Source organism: Nycticebus coucang, chromosome 3 (genome assembly GCF_027406575.1).
Source record: "Nycticebus coucang isolate mNycCou1 chromosome 3, mNycCou1.pri, whole genome shotgun sequence".
Classification (NCBI taxonomy): domain Eukaryota; kingdom Metazoa; phylum Chordata; class Mammalia; order Primates; family Lorisidae; genus Nycticebus; species Nycticebus coucang.
In genome coordinates this window covers 88114194-88136577 of record NC_069782.1, presented here as the reverse complement: position 1 = coordinate 88136577, position 22384 = coordinate 88114194, and the positions used below count along the sequence as shown (strand labels likewise).

The window sequence follows — 22384 nt, the reverse complement described above, 5'->3', positions numbered from 1 at the left end:
TCTTTGCTGTCTTCTCTTCTCCCCATCTCTGGGCACAGGCCCCATAGTATCATCGTAGTTTCCGGAATCTGTCCCTCACCTCTGACCTCTGCTCGCCCCTGCTTTGGACCCAGTCTGATCAGCTCCTACGGAGGCCCAGGGCTGCTTCTTCAGCAGTCCGGCCAGCCTGTTACTACCAGGACCTTTCAAAATGCCAATCCAAACCTATCACTGAAACCCTTCTCCCTGCTCTCCAGATAAAGTCCACATTTGCACAGCCTGCCATTCAGGCCTTTGTCACCTGCTCCGGCCACACCCCTGCTCCTCCCCAAGGAGTACCCACAGTCACTCAGGGCTCACAGTGCCTGGAAATCATGCTCCTGTTATTTACATGCTTGCTTGGAAGCCTTCCCCACCCCAAGTCCAGCCTCTTCCTCTCTGAGGCCTCCCATGAAGCCTCAAGCCAACCTAGGCTCTCATGGCAAACCTTAATTACAGCCCTGGTGCCCAGGAGTGGCCAACACTGTTTTTGTCTGTCCCAGTGAGGACAAGGGTAGGGCCTCATCTAGCATGGGGCAGAGGTCCTCAAACTTTCTAAACAGGGGGCCAGTTCACTGTCCCTCAGACCGTTGGAGGGCTAGACTATAGTTTAAAAAAAAAAACTATGAACAAATTCCTATGCACACTGCACATATCTTATTTTGAAGTAAAAAAACAAAACAGGAACAAATACAATCACACCGCCTCATGTGGCCCACAGGCTGCAGTTTGAGGACCCCTGGACGTGGGAAGCGCTTGGGAAGGGCTGGGTGAGGGGAGTATGTTCCAGGCCCTGCTCTGTCCTGGGTAGACCATGTGTCCTGGGCACAGAAGAAGCACCCTGCCAAGCCCCCACATGAATGCACAGACCCATGCAGGTACCTGCAGCTGGTTCAGAGTGAGACGCTGCTGCTCAGGCCCTCATGGTCCTACCTATCAGTGTGCAGAAGCCAAGCCACAACACTCGGCTGACCCTGTAGGCAGGCCCTACAGATGCCAGCCAGGTACCCCTGCCATCACCGGGTTTTTGGCTGCCACTAGAGCTGGAAGCCTCAACCCACCCCATCCTCCCTGCCTGTATGTGGCAACAGACACCTTGAGGTGAAGTAGTGGTGGAATTACCAGGCGCTAACTTGGCCAGATCAGACCCTATCCCATACTGGCCTTGTCCAGAAACTCATGTTTTTAAAGAACCCTGAATTACTTGGAATGAGAGTAGAGTCAAAGTTTAGATGCTAAGGGTGATGGCAGGATGTAACTGAAAAAGCATGAGCTCTGGGATCAGGAGCACCTGAGTTCAATTCCAGCTTTGATAGTTGCTAGTTTTGTGACCTTGGGCAAGTCACTTAACATCTTTGGGCCACAGTTTTATCATCTAGCATCTAGCAATTGGGGATTTCTCTCTCTCTCTCCCTCTCCCTTGCACACTTTCTCTCTCTCTCTCATACTTCCCTGAGAGAGTTGTTGAGAGAATTAAATGAACTAATACATATGACATGCTGAACTCAGTGGTAAACTCAGCGCTTAGCATCTACTATTGTTATTACTGTTACAATTATGATTGCCCTTGGGCTGGATGGCTGGCATACTATGTGGGGACAACAGAGGTTGTTTTGTCAAGAACAAAGTGACAGGCACTCTTGGGTCCTAAGGCTTCTTGGGCCAGTGCTAACATTGCTGAAGATGGACTGTGGCCCAAACACCAGCTTACCCTGCAAAGCAGAATTGCCTTTCTGCAACATTAAGAATTGCTCTCTAGCACCTTCTGCCTCCGCTATAGGAGCTCCCAGCCTTCCTATCATACCCAAGCCTCCTCTCTCTGTCCCTAAGACATGTGAGAGGCACCATCACTCTGATGAGCTGAGCTCTGGACACTGCTATCCTACTTTTCAACCCCTGTTCCTGTGTCTACCACCAGGGCCACTGGCAGAGAATGATAAATCACTTTCACTGTTGCCCTCCTCTGACCCCTAGGGCTCCATGACCCAGGCAGGGCTATCCTCGGATTCTACACATTCCACCCCTAATTAGACCACTGAAGATTTTAAAAGCATTTAGATTGTTTAAAAATTCATCCTCCATAAGGAAAACAGATAAAGAGCAGAAAGAATATTTGAAGAAATAATGGCTGAAAACTTCACAAATCTGATAAAGAATTTTAATCAATGTAACCAAGAAGCTCAACAGACAATAAGTAGGATAAGCATAATGAGATCTGCAAATACATACAGTTTAATAAAACTACTGAAAGCTGGGGCAAGAAGAGAATAGAACTATACAGGAGTAACATTTTTATATCTCATTGGAATTAAGTTATTACAGTTCTGAAGCAGATTCTAGTAAGATAAGATTATAAAATAAGCTCTAGAGCAATCACTAACAAAATAACTAAAAAAATGCAGTGAAAAAAATCATTAAAGAAATTAAAATGTTGCATTAGAAAATTAATACAAAAGTATAAAGAAGGAATAGAGGAACAAAAAGATGTATGTAATTTAGAAAATACATGGCAGTAAAATGGCAGATCTAAATACAACCATATCATTAATGTGGATGGATTAAATAATCCAATCAAAAGACAGGGATTTTCAGACTGGACAACAAAAGACCAAGATCCAACTATATGCTATCTATAGGAGACATACTTTAGATTCAAATACTATTGAAAGTGAACAGATGAAAAAATATCTATCACTTGAACAGCAACCACAGAAAACTAGCTATATTCAAGTCTTTTTTTTTTTTTTTTTTTGACAGAGCCTCAAGCTGTCACCCTGGGTAGAGTACCCGTGGCATCACAGCTCACAGTAACCTCCAACTCCTGGGCTCAAGCGATTCTCCTGCCTCAGCCTCCCAAGTAGCTGGGACTACAGGCACCCGCCACAATGCCCAGCTATTTTTTCACTGCAGCCGTCATTGTTGTTTGGTGGGCCCAGGCTGGATTCGAACCGGCCAGCTCAGGTGTATGTGGCTGGCGCCTTAGCTGCTTGAGCCACAGGCACTGAGCCAGAAAACTAGCTATATTAAGATCAGACAAAATTGGCTTTAAAACAAAACATGTTACTAGACATTTTTATAATGATAAAAGGAATACTCCATCAGAAAGATACAGTAAGTGTAAACATAGGTACAGCTAGTAATAAGGTGCCAAAACACATGAAACAAAACAAATGAGAATTAAAGAGAAAAGAATCAATTAAATGATAACAGTTGAGGACTTCAATATCTCTGTGTAAGATAATGGATAGAAGAAATAGACAGAGAGGCGGCACCTGTGGCTCAGTGAGTAGGGTGCCAGCCCCATATACTGAGGGTGGCAGGTTCTAACCCGGCCCCGGCCAAACTGCAACAAAAATACAGCCGGGCGTTGTGGCAGGCGCCTGTAGTCCCAATTACTTGGGAGGCTGAGGCAAGAGAATCACCTAAGCCCAGGAGTTGGAGGCTGCTGTGAGCTGTGTGACACCACGGCACTCTACCAAGGGCGATAAAGTGAGACTCTGACTCTACAAAAAAATAAAAATAAATAAAATGCACTAATTAAAAAAAAAAAGAAAGAAAGAAAGAAATAGAGTATCAGCAGGCAATAGAAGACCTAAGTAAACATCACCATAAACCAACTGGACCCAACAGCTACCAAACAACAGCAGAATACATTCTTACAACAATAGAATACATTCTTACAACAACAGAATGCATTCTTTTCAAGTGCCACATGAAACATTCTCCTGGATGGCTCATATGCTAGGCTCTGAAACAAACCACAATAAATTTAGAAGGACTGACATAATATAAAGTATGTTCTATGATTGCAATGGAATAAAGTTAGAAATCATTAAAAGATGTTTGGGAAACTCACAAACATGTGTATATTAAACAACACGCTTGTAAATAACCAAAGAAGAAATCACAAGGGAAATGAGAAAATACCCCATGATAAACAAAAATAAAAACATAACGGAACATGGAGCTCAGAGGGAAATTCAAAACTATATACATCTACATTAAAAAAGAAGAAGAATATAAAGGCAGTAACCAAAGGGAGGATACAAAGACAGTAATTAGGAAAAGAAGAGCAAATCAAGCCTAAAGCAAGACAATGGAAGGAAATAATAGAGATTAGAGTGGAGAATTGAAAGCAAGGACTCAAAGAGATATTTGTAAACCCTGTCCATAGCAGCAATGTTCACAATAGGTAAAGATAGAAGCAACCATTAATGGATGAAAGGCTAACCAAAATGTGGTATATAGACAGGGTATCCATAAAATTCAGATGCGATTTAAAATGGTTTACTATTCAAAGAAATATTCAGCCTTAGAAAAGAATAAAACTCTGACACATGCTATGAAATAAATGAACCTTGAGGACATTATGCCAAATTAACTAAGCCTATCACAAAAGGACAAATACTGTGTGATTCCTCTTATATGAGGTATTTGAAGTAGTCAAACTCACAGTGCAGAAAATATAATGGCATTGGGGGGAGGGTGGAACTATTGTTTGATAAGTACAAAATTTCAGTTTTGTAAGAAAAAGAGAGTTCTGTGGCTAGATGATGGCAATGGTCACATAACAGTGTGAATATATTTAATGCCACTGAACTGTACACTTGAAAATAGTTAAGATGGTAAATTTGATCATTCTGTGTATTTTACCACAATTTAAAAATAAAGATTAGAGTGGAATGTAATGAAATAAAGAATAGAAAAGCAATAATCAACTAAACCAAAAGTTGGTTCTTTGAAAAGTTTAACAAAACTGGGCAGTGCCTGTGGCTCAGTGAGTAGGGCGCTGGCCCCATATGCCGAGGGTGGCGGGTTCAAACCCAGCCCCGGCCAAACTGCAACAAAAAAATAGCCGGGCGTTGTGGCGGGCGCCTGTAGTCCCAGCTGCTCGGGAGGCTGAGGCAGGAGAATCACGTAAGCCCAAGAGTTAGAGGTTGCTGTGAGCCGTGTGACGCCACAGCACTCTACCCGAGGGCGGTACAGTGAGACTCTGTCTCTACCAAAAAAAAAAAAAAAAAAAGAAAAGTTTAACAAAACTGACAAAACTTGATGAAGTTAATTCAAAAATGATGAAATTAGATTGATGAAACAAAAAGAGAGAATATTCAAAAGATTCAAATGACAAGACCCAGAAATGAAGATGGGATATTGTTACCAATCTGACAGAAATAAAAAGGATTATAATAAAATACTGTGGACAAATGTGGGTCAATAAATTAGATAAATTCAATGAAATAGCCTAATTCCTAGAAATACATAAGCTACACTGACTCAAGAAGAAAAAGAAGACTGGGGAGGCGCCTGTGGCTCAGTGAGTAGGACACCAGCCCCATACACCAAGGGTTCAAACCCAACCCCGGCCAAACTGCAACAACAATAACAACAACAACAAAAAAAATAGCCGGGCGTTGTGGCAAGTGCCTGTAGTACCAGCTACTCAGGAGGCTGAGGCAAGAGAATCACCTAAGCCTAAGAGCTGGAGGCTGCTGTGAACTGTGACGCTACGGCACTCTACCGAGGGTGACAAAGTGAGACTCTGTCTCTTAAAAAAAAAAGAAAGAAATAGACTGGAATAGATCTATAACAAGGAAACAGATTGAATTAATAATCAAAAACCTACCCACAAAGGAAAGCCCAGGTTCTGATGGCATCACAGGTGAATTCTACCAAACATCTAAAGAACAATTAATATTAATCTTCACTATTCCAGAAAATAGATCATAATGGGACACTTCCAAAATTATGGGTATTGACGCCTGCTACAACGTGAATGAACCTTGAAAACATCACACTAAGTGACAGAAGCCAGTCATAAAAGACCATGTATTGTATGATTCTATTTTTTTTCTCTTTTTCTTTTACTTTGAGACAGAGTCCTACTCTGTCGCCCTGGGTAGAGTGCTGAGGCATCATCGTAGCTCACAGCAACCTCAAGAGGTCCTCCTACTTCAACCTCCCAAGTAGCTGGGACTACAGGAACCACCTGACACTGTGCTAGTTTTTTTTTTTTTTTAGTAGAGATGGGTGTCTCACTCTTGCTTGGGCTGGTATTGAACTCCTGAACTCAAGCAATCAACCCACCTTAGGATCGATTACAGGCGTGAGTCCCTGAGCCCAGCCTCAGATGATTCTATTTCTATGAAATGTCCAGAATAGGCAAATCTATATGGATAGTAAGCAGATGAGTGATGGTTGCCAGGGGTTGGAAGAGCAGGAGGTGCACCCTAGAGTACGAAGTTCCTTTCTGAGGTGATGAAAATATTCTCTGATGGTGGTGACAGCTGCACAACTGTGCATATACTAGAAATCACTGAATAGTACACTTTAAATGGTTGCATTATATGGCAAGCAAATCATATCTCATGAAAGCTGTTCTCCCTAAAACATTCTACTTTTAATATCACATATGTTAAGCTCTTACATAATATTTCATTTGCAACCTGGGTTTCCTTCCATGGCTCATAAAAGCCTTGTTAACCTGTTCCTTCCTTCAGAAGACTTGTGCTGGGGCAGCGCCTGTGGCTCAAAGGAGTAGGGCGCCAGTCCCATATGCCGGAAGTGGCAGGTTCAAACCCAGCCCCGGCCAAAAACTACAAAAAAAAAAAAAACCAGACTTGTGCTGAGTACTTGTCGTGTGAGGTACCTTGAGCTGGCACAAGGTCAGACAGCCTAGGGTATAGAGGTGAATCCAGCCTAGCTCCTGCCCCTGGAGTTTATGGTTAGGTGATGGGAGGTACACAGCTTCCAATTTAAATTCCAACCTGCCCAAATACCTAGTACCTTTCCAGGTGGGAGACCTCTTTGCAGTGATCCAAAGGAGAAAAAAATAACACTAGCGGACATTTATCGAGCGCTTCCTGCGTGCCAGGTCCTGTGCCGAGCACTTTCCATGCACTGTTTCACCGCGTTCTCACAGCCCTCCAGTGTGTCAGGGCTTCCATTAGCCTCATGAGATAGATGACAAAATTGATGTTGCGAGCTGGTGCTCCCACCACTAGTGAGGCAAAGAGGGAGATCTTGGGCCTGCAGAAGACCCAGAGAGAAGCGGGTTTGGGATGGGGCTGGGAGAAGGCCACAGCCAGCTCAAGGGAGAAAAGGAGGCTCCACAGACCACTCCACTTCTCAGCTTGGAGTGGCATGGCCACTCAAGGATGCCAAGAACACTGACTGAGGTCCCAAGCTCCGGTGCCTGTCCTGCCCTCCTGCCCTCCCCTCTGCACTGCACCTCTCTCAGACTGGTTTTTCCATTGTAAAACGGGCCCACTGCTCCTATTTCTGCCATAGAGCTGAGAGCCCTTCACGATACAGCGACCCAGGCAAAGGAAGAACCAGTGTTGACACTGTACTGGAAAGCAGGTGGGACCCTCTGCCCCAACATTTATTTTTTTTAAGACAGGGTCTTACTAAATTGCCCAGACTGGTTTTGGCTCTTGAGCTCAAGTGATCCTCCTGCCTCGGCCTCCTGACCAGCTGGGACTACACCCATGAGCCACCGTGCCCAGCTCCTGTCTGGAGAGAGAATAGCAAGTGCACACAGATACACACGCACGCACACACACTCACTTATATGCAACTTTCACCGTCTCCCCCCCTCTGGCTCACCATCCCCTGCCTTTAGATACTAGTCACACTGCGAGAGGCCTTGACACTCTCTTTTCAAGCCCTCTTATTCCTGGAAGCTTCCCCAGGCTGCCAGCCCAGAGTGACTACACCTCCTTGAAACCCTCAGAGCTCCTGCTGGTGTCTAACTGTCTGTCACCTGCCCGCCTGGGTTAGAATACCAGCCCGCCACTCACTAGCTCAATGATACTGTATGAGTTCCCTCCTTGTCAGGAGCCTGTTTCTTCATGTAAATGAGACCAACGAGAGCATTCCACGCATAGGGTAGTGTCGTCAAATGAAATATTGCTTGTAGAGCACTTGGCACCGGCCTGTCTCCTCCTTACTGGGCTCAGGCTTGTTCTACGCACTCCCCAGCCTGTGGGCATATGTTGAGAGGTAGACAGAGCCCCCTGGGGGTGTGGGGTCTGGGGGAAGGCCACCAGTAGGTTCACTTCACCATTCAGGGCCCAGGGTGGGGGAAGCATGCCCTACCTGGGGATCTTATCAAAGTGCAGTAGCAGGTGGGCCTGCAACCCTGCATTTCTAACAAGCTCCACAGACGCACAGCAACAGCTATTCTGGGCCACACTTGAAGTGGCAAGGCCCTGAACCATGGCACAGCCACTCCTGAGCAGAGGTTGGGTAGGCAGTGAGCGACAAGGATGCCTCGGCCTCCCACTGGCCCTGGAAGGATTTGGCCCCACCCAACCATGCCTTGCCTTTAACATCTGGAGGGTAATACCATGTGGATTTTCAGAGTTTCCAGGATTCCATTCCCATTACATATATAAAGTAAATGTAGTGCCACAACTGTAAAAAATTAGAAAATAGCAAAGAAACTCACTGATAATCTTATACTGTATTTAAAATGACTGCTCACCTCAGACCCCACAGTCATGTCTACTGGTAAGTCAGGGTCATTCTTGACTGAGATGCCCCAGTAGGCCCACCCCGTCACAGCAAAGCATCAGTGAGAGAGGCCCAGTCCCGCTTTGCCTGAGGCCTTTGCCAAGACCTATCATGGGGGTACAAAGTCACCTCCTCCACTAGGAGCAGAGGTGGAGGAGGGGCCGCACATCTGGATTCCTGGCCCAAAGCCCACATTCCTTCCCAGTGAGTAGGAGATGAAGCCCCACCCCTCATAGAAGACTTCAAATTCATTTGGGGGCCCAGTATGGGTCCAGACATCCTTCACCCAGATTGCCAACCAGCCAGCATGGGTCCAAGCTGGGCCTCTGTCCTGTCCACACCAGCCAGCCTTGGCTCAGAAACCCCAGGGGGGACAAAAGGATGGAGACCAGAAGGCCAGGACCACTCTCAAGTGGACAGGCCCCTGGAGACGCTGCTGCACCCCACCCTGTCTGGGCTGCAGTCCACAAGGGAGCCTGTGCAGCGGCCTTACCTGGGGGCAGTCCTTGATGTAGTGTCCTTTGTTGAAGCACAGGTGGCACAGGTAGTTGGGCGGGGGCCGCTTGCTGGGCTTGCGGGCCTCAGAGGTGAGAGTCAGGTCAGAGAAGTGCTCAGTGAGGGAGCTGAGGCCATCAGCAATGTTGTTGAGGGAGCCGTAGGGCGAGGCGCTCTTGTACACGCTGCTACTTAGGGCCTACGGGAGACAGAGGCACAGGGGCTTGTGGCTGCGGCCCTGGGGGAGTTTCTATGCCCCCCACCCCCCCACATATGAACTCATACTGAGCATTCAGCTGCTCAAGGCCCCGGCCTCCAGGAGCCTGAGTTCAATCAAGTCCTAACTCTGGTCATGTGTCTACCGACAAGCCAGTTAACGACCTGGGCCCCTGTGGCCCTGTTTTTAAAATAGGAATGAGGACTGCTACTACCTAGGGTTTCTGTAAGGCTAAAATGAGGTCATGAGTGTAAAGCACTTTATCTTGTGCCTGGCACTTAAGAACCACTCAGTAAATTGTGGTGATGATAATGATAAAGGCTGTTATTAATTACTGTTATTTTTTACTCACTGTCACAAGGTATAGTAGAAAGCCACCTGTTAGATTTGGGGCCCTGTCTGGTGGTGGAGTGACTTTAGGCAAACCTCTGTTGACTCACTCAGTTTCTCTTCTTGGAAGGAAAAGGAACATGAGCTTGCAGCACTGTTTCCACTTTACACAAGAGAAGACTGAAGGCCAGCCCTCTGCCTTCTCCTGCGGCATGAGGAGACCAAGCCACTTCTCTGGGAGTTGGAGAAGAGCAGTGGCCCATCTCTCTCACCTTCAGATGACAGGAACCAGACATCTCACTTAGCTTCAAAGCAGATGTGGTCCAGGCCCCCTCCTGCTGTATACGGCCTCTATTTATAGGCGTCACGGGCTCCAGGCGGCCGGGCGCACTGGAATTTAGTGAAGGTGGGGCCTACAATGAAGCTGGCAAGGAATAGTTTTGGGTCCCCCTTTCCGGGGCAGGGCCAAGGCTGAAAAGAGGCAGCTTCCCCAGGATAGTCAATGACAAACCTAGGCATGGGGCCTGGACACTCCTGGCCCTAGCTCAGTTGTCCCAAAACTGTAGGAGTAAGCAATGGACCTTAGGGGACTTTGGGTCTGACAGGAAATGAAGCTTTGTTCTTAAGGCAGATGGAGAAGTGGCGCCCTGAAAGTAAGGGCCTTAGTCTCCCTTATAGAGATGGGGCAGATGTGGGCCCAGAGTAGGACAGGCTTTTCTGTGTCCCCTCAGTGTAGGAAGGGAAGAAAGTGGCTTGGGAGCTGGCCCCTCCCTCAGTATACTCAACTTTGGGGGTCTGCCACTCCCCTCCTAGTGGACACAGCCTTAATCACCTCGGTCCCTTGGGACACACTGCTTTGTGACCAGAGCGCTTTCCCTCTCTGGGCTTCTGTTCCCCCTCATGTACTTCTGGACCAGAGTTTGGGATGTGAAAGTAAAAGCATAAACATCACATCTGGGACAACCAAAACAGTAGGTGGCAGTGACTGGGGTCCCACTGACCCAATCTGCTCCACTACTTTCCAGCCCTGTCATGGGATGTATCGTGCAACCCAGGGCCAGCAGGCAGGGGCAGGGGCTGCCCTCAGCCTCAGAGAGACCCTGCCCTAAGCCCAAGATGGAATGGTCCAACCTGAGAGGCAGAGGGTCTCCCATCCCTGGAGGAATGTAAGCTAGTGGGGTCAGCCTTATGGGGCATTGCTGGAGTTGGGGGGGTAGAAGGGGTCCAACAGAAATCAGATTAGATGATAATAGTAACAGATTCCATAGCTTTACTGTGTCTCCAGCACTGGAAATGTTACACATATTAAGATAGCTGATTCTTACTCTAACCCATGGGTCACTATCCCCATTTTACACATTAAATGTCTCAAGCCCATCTTGAATGACCTAGGAAGCTTGTAACAAATATAAGCCACACCTTAGACCTACCAGAGCAGCTGGCTACCTGGGACTGCGAGCACAAAATCTGCATTTCTGGGTGTGTGATAAAATACACACCAAAAATTGTCATTTTAACAATTTTAAGTATACAGTTCAGTGGCATTAAGTGCATTTACGGTGTTGTGCAACCATCACCACCATCTACCCCCAGAACTTTTTCATCTTCCCAAACTAAAACTCTGCACCCATCAAACAATAACTTCTCCTCCCCCTCCCCCACCCAGTGGGTGCTTTCTAAGCTTCCCTAGGGTCAGTTTGGGTACAACCAGCCCAGCCCCACCTACCTTAAAGCACTGGGACCTTCCTATCTTCACTCTAAGACACTCCCCAAAACAGGAGACCCCTCCTACCCCAAATAGGCCCCAGCCTTTCAGAGAAAAATTCATCCAAACAAGAAACTTGAAGCTCCAAATGGTGTGACTCATGCTTATAGCTGGGAAATGTAATTTCACAAATAACAACCCTCTTATTTTCTTCCCCCCTTTTCTTTTTCTTTCTTTCGTTCTTTTTTTTTTTTCTCTTCTGGATAATATTTAACCAAGTCCACAGGAATCAGGACTGTTTTGGCAGCAAACTGTCAAGAGGAAGGGGAAGTTCAGTGGGTGCCAAAAAGTACACTAATTACACCCTGAAAACCTCTCTCCCCCGTCTTGTGGCCACGCTCCCCTGCCCATGGGCAGCCCCGTGGGCATCCCTGGGCAGCCAGAGGCCTCGGAGCAGCCTGCCTACTGCCTGGCAGCTTCATACTCCACCCACTGCCTCTCAAGGGCCACAGTTTCACCCCTGCCCACAGCAACTTTATGCCAGAGCTCTCCCTCCTCACGACCTCCCTAGTCCAGTCTCCAAGGGCTGCTCCTGCTCCTTCCACCAGCTCCAATTCAAGATGAACATTACCCTTGAGTTGAAAGTGGAGAGCCTGTCAGCTGATCCAGCCTCATTCTGAAGTTATAGTTAGAGAAACTGAGGTCCAGAGAGGCACAAGGACATAGACCAGGGCACCCAGCCAGGCCTCAGGGCCAGGAGTCCTGCTTGCTTGGCTGGTGCACAGGGCGGGTGGGGCAGGGAGCTGTTTCCTCTCCGAAGCCTTGTTTGAGCTTGGGCCATGGAGGTGAAAGGCGAGTCGGCCTTCCAACTGTTTCCACAGCCTGGGGGACTGGGCAGAGCCGAGGCCAGCACACACAGAGCATTGTCCCACCCCACAAAGAGTTGGGGTCTGCCTCTTGGGTTTCCCATTTATACATTGTAAATGGAGAGAAAAAGAAGGGCAACCTTGATGATGCTTGCTGTCATGCCTTCCTGGGGTACAAACACCAGGAACTGAAAGACAGCCCAGAGCCCAGCATGCAGAACACCCTCTTCCCCTTACTCAGGCCACAGACTCCAAAGAACAGGGTAAAAAGCACAAACTGAAGTGCTCCCAAGGCCCAACTGGCCAGTGAGGCCTCCCCCAGAGGCCTCCCTGAACCCCCAGCTGTGGCCCAGTCCAGCAGTGTGATTGGCGGAGAAAGCGACCACCATGTAATTCTGCCTGCGGCTGCCTGGTGCAGCTCTGAAGCCTCTCATCGCTTTGCATGAGAGATGCTTTCTCACTCTCACACAAGGCCAGACATCCCTAAAGACAAAGGTTCTGCAACCCTCCATCACCCCAGAGCCAGGACTGTTTTGGTTGTCCCTGTCTTGGGTGCAGATGGCCACAGGTAGGGTAGGTAAGACCTGGGAGTCCCATTGACAGACAGGGCGATGGATGCTCTTAACACCTTAAAGCAGTGATTTTCAACTGGTGTGCCACAGCCCACTGGTATGCCATGAGAGATCTTAGGTATGCTGTGAAAATTTTTAAAGACCATTAATTAAATTATTTTTGAAAGATATTCAAAGCACAGTAAGTATATGCTTTTTTTTTTTGACCAACATAATTTAAGTGTGCTGCCGAAGTTTAACTATAGGTTCAAGTATGCCATGAAATTGAAAAAAAGGTTGAAGAACATTGCCTTAAATGGTTCAGGTTGGGGTCTCAGCAGCCCTGGGGACTGGGTGTGAGGGTACTCTCTGCCTAGATTAGGCCTCTCTGGCAAAGAGTGGAGGGCAGACCCACATATGTGGTGAGTAGATGCCCCTGGGCTATCCAGGCCTAAATCACTGGCCTTGGGGAAAAGGCTGCCTCTCTTTCCTCCCCAGCTCAGTGACCCCAGCAGCTAGCAGTAAGCCTGGGACCCCACCACCATATGTGAGAGAGTGAACATCAGGCTGGAACTTCTCCAAGATTCTTGCTCAGCTATTAGGGAAAATTAGATGGGAAAACACTATAGTTTATCCTCATCGTGCTATGTGTTATACACTTGACTAGATCTTTTGCTTTTCTTAGTTCCCTGTACTGGGCATGAGCACAATTTTCTCTTTTGTAGAGACAAGGTCTTGCTCTGTCACCCAGCATGGTTATAGCGCACTGTAACCTCAGACTCCTGGGCACAAACAATCCTCCTACCTTAGTCTCCTGAGTAGCCATGACTATATAGTTTCACGCCACCACAGCTGGATAATATTTAAATTTTTTGTAGAAACAAAGTCTCACTATGTTGCCCAGCTTGGTCTCAAACTCCTGGCCTTAAGAGATTGTCCTAAAGTGCTGAAATTACAGGCATGAGCCTGGCCCAGTCAAAAGCACTATTTAGGGCTGGGTGTAGTGGTTCATGCCTGTAATCCTAGCACTCTGGGAGGCTGAGGCGGGAGGATCACTGGAGCTCACGGGTTTGTGAGACCAGCTTGAGCAAGAACAAGATCCCATCTCTAAAAAAAGTAGCTGGGCCTTGTGGCCACTGACTGTAGTCCCAGCTACTTGGGAGGCTAAGGCAAGAGAACTACTCAAGTGCAAAAGTTTGAGGTTGCTGTGAGCTGCAATGCCACGGCACTCAACCCAACCCTGGGGCGACTGAGTGAGACTCTGTCTCAAAAAAAAAAAAAAAAATCACTATTTAAATGGGCATTATCAGGCCCATTTTATAGAGCTGGAAACTGAGGCTCAGAGAGGCTGAGTAACTTCCCCAAGGGAACACAGCTACTTATGTGCTGGCCTGTTATATTTCAGCCTTTACATGACCTCCCAGCCTTGGCTTCTCCTATAGGAAGAGGAGCCAGAGGAAAATGCCAGGCATGGACCATTCTCCATGGCACAGAGGCCCTGTGATGTCATATACTAAGCCATTTAGGCTGTAAAGACGATGGACCAGTTTCTCTGGGCTGCATGAGGACTTTGGGCTCTGGGATGGTGGTTTTGCTATAGAATATGGGGTGCAGAGGCAGAGATCTCCAGGGCTGACTCCACCGTTCCCCAGCAAACAGTGCTTCCTCTCCTCCCCTCCTCCAGGACAGTGAGAGGGCACAGTGGGCAAGGGGTGGGCAATCAGGGCAGGTAGGCAGAAGCCTCTGAGGGCAGCCCAGAGGGAGAAGGGAAGGCACAGAGACCGGACAGGAGACAGAAAAAAGGCAGGGAGAGTAGGCAGGAATGGAGAGCAGCATCCGCTGGGAAGGACATGGCAAGGCTATTGAGAAGGCAGTGCCTGGGGCCAGGCCACCAGGCAGGGGCAGCCCTAAAAAGGCCTCGCAGAAGCAAGTGCTGAGTGGTTCTGCCTGAGAAGGCCCTGGAGGAGGAACTCTCGGATTTTAGCCCCTGCACTGTAGGAGCTCTTTTCATTAGCTGAACAACTGCTTTCTTATCCCAAAGCCACCCCTACCCCACCACCTCAAGACACGCGCATGAACAATCACCCACACTCCTCTGTTTGGGACAAGAAACCATTCATCCCACAGTGACTCCACCCCTTCTCCAATGGGGATCTGCACTTCTACTCCTAGGGGTCTATCTGGGGCTCCCATCCGTGGGAGTCTAACACACGCATGTCCTGTACACACAAAAGTAGACTCGGGCTGGGTTCAGAGACAGAAGGTAATAACCGTGCACAAGGCAAGGAGAGGGTCAATGAAAACCAGGCCACATCTTAACCAAGGTTTTCCCCAACAGTGCTCAGCCGCTGGTTCTACGTCCATTCCTGAGGTCTAAAGATGACCTGTGAGCCAGGAAGGTACAGGGCTGGCCATGACAGGGCAGGACCCCTTTACCCAGAACCCTACAGGGCACCACTGCCTCCTGGAGGCCCAACACCCAGCAGGTGTAAAACACTGTCCCCTGCACACAGCCAGTGTTCAGTAAAAAATTCTAATTTAAATAATCAGGCTCTTTTTGGTGAGGGCAGTGGGTAGGAGGAATAGGCAGTGGTATCAGGACAAAATAGAGAAGACCCAAGGGACTCCCTCTTCCTCTTTGGTTCTTCCAGCTTTTGCTCAGGGTCACCACTCACCTGACAGGTGCTCACATTTCACAGCTACATACCCTCTACCCAGCTGGTTGAGCACTAGGGACCAGACTGTCTCTCACTCCTAGGGTATGTTGAATGAAAGCAAAAAGCATGAATATGGGGGCAGCGCCTGTGGCTCAAGGAGTAGGGCGCTGGTCCCATATGCCAGAGGTGGCAGGTTCAAACCTAGCCCTGGCCAAAATAAAAAAAAAAAAAAAAAAAAAAGCATGAATATGAGAATCCCAGGGCTGGAAAAGTCCCTAATATTTAGTCAGTCTGGGGTACCACCAAGGCTTGCAGCCTGTATATCAGGGGACTTCATATACCTGGGATCTACTGTCACGTGCAAATGTGTGTGCACACATGCTTGTACTTTGCATTGTTCTGATGAGAATTCTAGCTGTCTTTAGATTCTCAAAGAGGTCCTTAACCAAAGAAAGCCAAGGACCATTAGCATACCTAAGCCTCTGCTGGGACACCCCTAGGGACAAGGTTTCACTATCTTCCAAGTCAGCTCATTCTAATTAATTAAGCAATCCATAAACTTTCCTGTGAGAAAATGAGAGGCTAAGAGACTGAAGAAAATATTTACATTAACCACAAGCTCAGAGATGGAAGACAGGTGTCAACCATGAGTCAAGTCAGCCATCTATCCGCCTACCCACCCACCCATCTAGTAAACCTTAACTGCCTACCTAGCATGTTCTGGGCACTGACTAAGCATCAGATGCCAGGCCTGCAACGGAGAAAAGATCAGATTCTTATTCTCAGCGTGCTAACAATGTAGCTATTGAGACAGACACACTCTGAATATTACAGGACAAGACTAGCTGTTAAACACTCTTCCCAGAAGCATCTACAACTAATCTGTCACAGGATCACAGCAGCTGGAGGGAGCACTGCTGCCATGGCAGCCAGGTAAAGTCACTCAGAGGTGTCATTCCATGTGTCATACCTGTCCATGGCACACGGGTGAAAATCGGCATTGTAGGTAGAAGCAATACCAAGTACAAAAGCTTCGAGGAGTGGGACCTCTTGGTGCTTTCAGAAAACTCAAGTAGACCAGTCTGGCCCAAAGAGGGCTGAATACAGGATCCCACACCATCACCACCACATGCACACACACAGCCGTTTCACATATCCTGAAACCCAGCCTGGAGCCCTGGTTCTGCCACCAATAGCCCGAACCATCGTCTTCCTCTTCAAGACCCTTATTTTCCCCATCTGGACATTTGGGTTGCTGCACACAGGCTAGAATGTGGATAGAAAAGTGCTTAGTGTCCATTCCTAAACCAGGCCAACCTTGGACTCGTGTCTGGTGGGGCTCCACACTGGCTTTCTGGGGAGCGGCTGGAGCAGGAAATGGGAGCAAAGCCAGGACCCATGATCAATGCCTACCACTCCTTGAAAGGTTTGGGATCGGAGACAAAATGTCAGAGGCACTAAATCTTGCACAGCACTGGGGCCCAGAGACTGACCCAGGTGAGAGCTAACCTTGGGGCCAACTGCAGGACAAGTCACAGAGGCACCTCATGGCTGAAACACAGAAGAGTACTAGATCTAGCTCTGTGGCTGACGTGCTGAGGGACTTGCCAGGTCTCTATGTTCCCACCTGTAAAATGGTAGTACCTATGAGGAAATAGATGTGAAGAATAAAGCACGGCTCAAGAATAAGGGACTGCTTTGCAAGGACCATCTTCTCCAAGGTCCCTCCTCTGACAGCATCTGGCTCTCTGCTGCTTGTAATTACTAATATAACGCCGCCTGCTTCTTCCCTCCCACCTGACTCAGAAGGTCCATGAGGTGTGATCTTCTGAGCCCACGCTTGCCCAGTCAACTTAATTTGACAGAGGGAGGGTCAGGCTGCCTCAGCCAACAGTCTCTCAAATGACGGTCTTCCTTCCCTGAGTCACAGTTCAGCTTTCCAAGAGTAGCTAAGGGAGCTGAGGGTATCCTCCCAAGCTTCTTGGCTGAGGGAGAATGGCCAATCCACCCAGGCCCTGGGGCTGCCCACCCACAACCCAAGCCACACAGATCACAAAGGCTGCTGGGAACCTGCCTCAGTTCCTGAACCCCACTCTCAGCTCCAGCCAGGTCAACACCATCCTTGGGCAGAAATGTGCCTTTGTTTTATACATCCACACTGGTCAGGTGGTCCCTGGGCTCTTTTACACCCATCGAGGGCAGGTGATACAATCAAACCCTCAGAAAATCATCAAGACTAGGGCCTTCTAAAGCAAGATACCACAGATGCTTCCTTAAGGGTTCTGATAGCCATTCTGTGCAGAAAGGCTGAGGCCCTGGGAAAGACCGTCTGTTAATCTGCGTGGCACTCTTGCTGCTGTTCTCAAATCTCCCATGGGTGGACCCAAAGAGGAAGATGTTCAGTGCTGCTGAAGATAATGCTTCAACCCAGTATGGGGCACCTGAGTTAACAGCTCTAGGAAGAGCTTCCTAAAAGTTAGAACTATCCAACAAGGGAGAGGTCTGCCTCAGTGGAGCATCCCTGGGCCTGGAGATGTTTGGAAGAACACTGGCAGCTATTCTATGCCAAAAACATTCTCCGGCCAAATAGATTTCAGGAATTTTGGCTGAAGAAAGGTTAATAGATTTTGTATTGCAGATCTTCTCAGAGCCTTTATTGTGGTAGCCAGGAAAGACAGTATGCTGTGCTTTCCAATTGTACTTGACTCCAAAGTCTTTCCCTCAACAACCGTAAAGTAGGGGTCTCTTAACAGCTATACCTTCCAGCTACCTCTCTCCCTGAAAGAGGGGAAAAAAAAAACTGCTCTAAGAATCTAGCCTGAATGCAATGAGATAGCCATATCCACCTGGAGGCCAAGGTATTATAGGGACTCCTAGGAGGGGCTCTTAGCATCCTTCCAAGGGGCATGAGAGTTAATGTTTGATGAGGACATAGGTCCAATTTTCCACAGGTAGAATCTACACTGCTGTGAATTAAAATTAAAAAAAAAAAACTTACCAGGGCGGACCCCATGCCCAACCCCCACTCCTAAGTACTACCTGGAGAGAAGAGGAGGGGCTCACCCAAGGGCCTCAGGAACCCTTCTTCAAAGGCATGTGTATATTGTTGCCATAGAGCAGTTCGAAACTGGGGATTATGGGATCTACTTTCTATACACCAAGGCCTTTTGAAACTGTACAAGATGTGCTTGCTTTGGCCTGGCACCCTCTCCATGAGTTGGGAAGCCCCAAGAATCCAAGCCACCTCCTGGTGCTTGCTCCTGCACTTGCACGTGAACTCTGCCACCTTCCTCTCTGCTCCCAGGGCCAGTGTGCCACTCAGAACCCTTGGCTTATCTTCAGCTTCCCGAGCCGAGGTTCCAGGGGCACAATGGGCTTCTGTGCCCCCATGTCCTCACCCCCCCTGATCCCAGCTGCATTCATGGTGTTTAGCTATTGTGGTGGGAGCAGCCTGGGGGTGGTGCAGGAGGGAGGTGGGCTCTTGGCACAGGGGCTGGCACAGACAGGCTGTGGTCAGCGGTCAGCATGCAAGTCACATCCGCAGGCACTGCCATGGGGCCTGCCAGGCCTTGCACAGAATAACGACACTTCTGGGCCCCCTGGGTCCCTTCATAGAGTCCCACACATGACTTGCTTCCTCTCTGACCAGCCCCTTGGTGGCACTGAGGTGGGGGGTATTTTTTTTTTTTGCCTTCTTAGCCAGTTGCTATTTTGGAGCCAGATTAGGTCACCAGCTAAGCCCTGGATGTAGGAAAGGCCTGTCCCCAGGAGCACAGCTGGGGCTCAGAGAGGGTTTAGGAGGTAAAGTGGGTGGGGGGTGAGGTCGAGTGAGCCTGAAGCCAAAAGAGCCTTCCAGAAGTCAACAGGCACAGCCCTCCAGCCCCTCTGAGGAAGCCACTATCCTGTAAGCATAAGAGAAGCCCCTGTTGTCTCCTCCCCTAACCCAGCCTGAATGCAGGCACATCATCCCTTGTCTGAACAGGTCTCAAATCCCAGACATACCATCCTGGGGGACAGCAGAGACTAAATCTAACAGATGGGTAAACTGAGGTCCAAGAGAGACAGGGGGTTCCTTTGAGTTAGGTCATGAGAGACTTTTCCCATCACTATACAGTATACCTTTTTTCTGCTCCTTCTGCACTATGCCCCTTCATGGTGAAATTAGGTTTACCGCAAGAAGAGAGAAGAGGTCCCACTCAGCTCTAGCTAGGAACCTAGATGCCAGAAAATTTGTGTTTTTTTTTTTTTTGAGACAGAGTCTCACTATGTTGTCCTCGGTAGAGTGCCGTGGTGTCACAGCTCACATCAACCTCAAACTCCTGGGCTTAAGTGATCCTCTTGCCTCAGCCTCCCAAGTAGCTGGGACTACAGGCGCCCACCACAATGCCCAGCTATTTTTTTGTTGTAGTTGTCACTGTTGTTTGGCAGGCCTGGGCTGGGTTCGAACCTGCCAGCTCCAGTGTATGTGGCCGGCGCCCTAGCTGCTGAGCTACAAATTTTTAAGAAAAAGCACTACTCTCTCAGGGGAGTCTTGATGGCTAAGAGCTCCCAGGTCCTCTCAGTGCAGACCCAGAGGCAGGGAACAAGGCCACCATCGGGTGGAAGCAGGGGGAGGATAACAGAGACTAATTAGGGAGCTCCACTTGAGCCACAGGTCATGGTCACCCTCCTCCCTGGAAGAGAAGCTCACTTGGGGCTCCCACAGCCCCTCCCATTAAGTCACCCACCATTCATACTCTGCACTGGCTTGTCTGTCTACTCATCTATGGCCCCCACTAGCTTGCGGCTGCAAACCAGAGCTCAACAAGTGTTTGTTAAGAGAACAAACAACTGAAAAGCCCCAGACACTGAAGTAACACCCCACTAACAGTCCTCCAAAGTCAGTGGACACCTGAAGCCAGTTTCCTGAAGAGGTAGAAAATTATCTTACAAAAAAGAAAGATCCCCAGCCAAGAACAACTCCTCAAGTGGAGAGAATGCCTTACAGTTTACCAAGACTTTTTAGCATACAAATGCTTTTGCCTGGCACCAGAGGGTGCCTTTCCAGACTCATCTCCTTCCACTATGCCCAGCCCCCCTACAGGTCAATAGGTCAGCCAGGGTGGTGCTGGTCTTAGGCCAGCATTTTACATGGCCATGTTTACCCCAGTAAATAACCTCAGAGTTGAACACACTTATGAGACCCCTGCCTCCTCCTCTCATCCCCAGCATCCAGGCCCTCTCCCTTGCCCATTCAGGACTTTAACTAAAACAAACCCATGTGCCCAGGCCTAGAAAGAAAGTAACCCCCATGTGCATCCCCCACCTTCTGCACCTTTGCAAAGAAAGACCCCACAAGGGGAGGAAAACAGATGGGTGCCTGCAATTCCCAAATGAGGCAGGAGTAAGTGGGGGTGTCAGAGGGGGAGGAGTCCCACTGGGCTAGCTAGAGAGAAGAGTGGAATCTAAGCAGGCTCCAGAGAAGACTCCTCAAAAGGGTCTGGGAGAGGGTGATGATCTGTGTATTTACCTAGCTGGCAAAGAGGCACTGCCCAGTCGACTTTGTAACTGAATCCACCAAACAGGCAGACTTTGCGACACAGCCAGCCCAGGTTTCTGCAGAAGGCACTGGGCAGCTGGAAACTCTCCCCTTATCTAGTCCCCCTCCCAAGAGCTCAAGAGGATTTCCCTTTCATTTCCTTCCAGGCTGGGGCAGAGAGGGCGGGGCGGGGGGGGGCAGAGGACAGCACAGTATGCGGGGTCAAGCCCTTAAAAACCACTTCCTATGTGGTTGGGGGAGGGCGAGCTGCTGGAGGATGTATCTGGGGGGACCCCGTGTGAAAACAGGAGGAAAAGCCCCCTCTGCACTCACTGCTATCCAGAGTGTCCCTCGGGTCAGGAACCACAGAAATCAGAGAAAAAAAGATGTCAGGCCTTCCAGAGGAGCTTAGAGCAGAATTTGCAGTTTCTGTCGGTCCCAAGCCAGCGGTGGCCAGGAGGCTGATAGAGTTGGGCGTGGGAAGGACACTTGGAAGGGGCTCCCCGCCCTGGCCGCACCCCAGCTGTCTGCAGGGAATCCGGAGACAACCTCCCCCAACTCCCTCTCCCAGCCCCCTGTGAGCAGGGCTCCCCAGGCTGGGAGAGGGGGCGGGAGGAGGGCCCCGCCCGGGCCTGAGCTGCTCCGGGCCGGGCTCAGACGGGAGGTGACGCGTTCCCGGCGCCCCGGGGACTTCGGCCGGCGAGTTTGGCAGAATCGAACGAAGTTAAGCCAAGACCAGCCGTGTGATGCGGAGCTGGGCAGAGTTAGGCCAGGAAGAGCAAAACAGATAGAAAACCGTCCGGCTCGGTGGGGCGGAGGGTGGGGGCGCGCGGGGGCACCCACCTCTCCGCGCTGCAGCTGGAAAAAGCTGTTGAGATAGCTGGAGTGCAAGGGCGAGCCCAGCTGCTCTGGGCGGCCCTTGCCGAAGGCCAGCTCCGGCGGTGCGGCGGCGGCTGTGGGCTCCGGCCGGAAAGCATCGAAGGCGCTAGTCTGGTGAGTGTCCTGCAGCGACAGGTAGACCCAGTTGAGCAGCTGGGCCGGCTGGTACACCGAGGCGGCGCTCGTGTCGATGGCCGACAGCAGGCTCATTTTGTCGCGGCGGTGCCGGCCCCTCCCCGGCCGCCCGCTTGCGACCCCCCCAAGCGGAGGGGCGGGCACCGGGGAGCCTGCGCCCACCGCCAGCCGCCCGAGCCCTGTCGGCGACCGCCCCGCGTCCTGCGTCCTGCGCGCCGCCCGCAGCCACTGCTGCCGCCGCCGCCGCCGCCTCCCCCAGACTGCGGCTCAGGCGCGCGCGGGCGGAGGAAGGAGGCAGAGAAAGTTGGGCAGGAAACTTTTGGCCCCACCCCCTCCGCGCCGCCCGCCCCGCCCGCCCGGCGATCCGCTATCTGCCTCAGTGCTGACCCCTTCGGCGGCTGTTCCCGGGGTGGGGTCCACGAAGCCCCGCCCACACCCCGCCCCTCTCGGCACTGTCCTAGCCCTCTATTGGCTGCCTAATTGAATATGGAATAGCAGG

General features: G+C 49.7%; 1 protein-coding gene across 1 annotated transcript in view; it reads right to left on the bottom strand.

Moving 5' to 3' along the window:
• Positions 1 to 22143, bottom strand: part of ZCCHC24 (zinc finger CCHC-type containing 24) — a 62297-nt gene extending 40154 nt beyond the window's left edge. The window contains exons 1-2 of the mRNA XM_053583194.1: positions 21715 to 22143; positions 9026 to 9226 (exon numbers count right to left, since the gene is read on the bottom strand). Of these exons, the coding sequence (XP_053439169.1) occupies positions 9026 to 9226; positions 21715 to 21960 (447 nt within the window). The 5' untranslated portion in view covers positions 21961 to 22143. The remainder of the gene's footprint in view (positions 1 to 9025; positions 9227 to 21714) is intronic.
• Between the last annotated feature and the right edge of the window lie 241 nt (positions 22144 to 22384).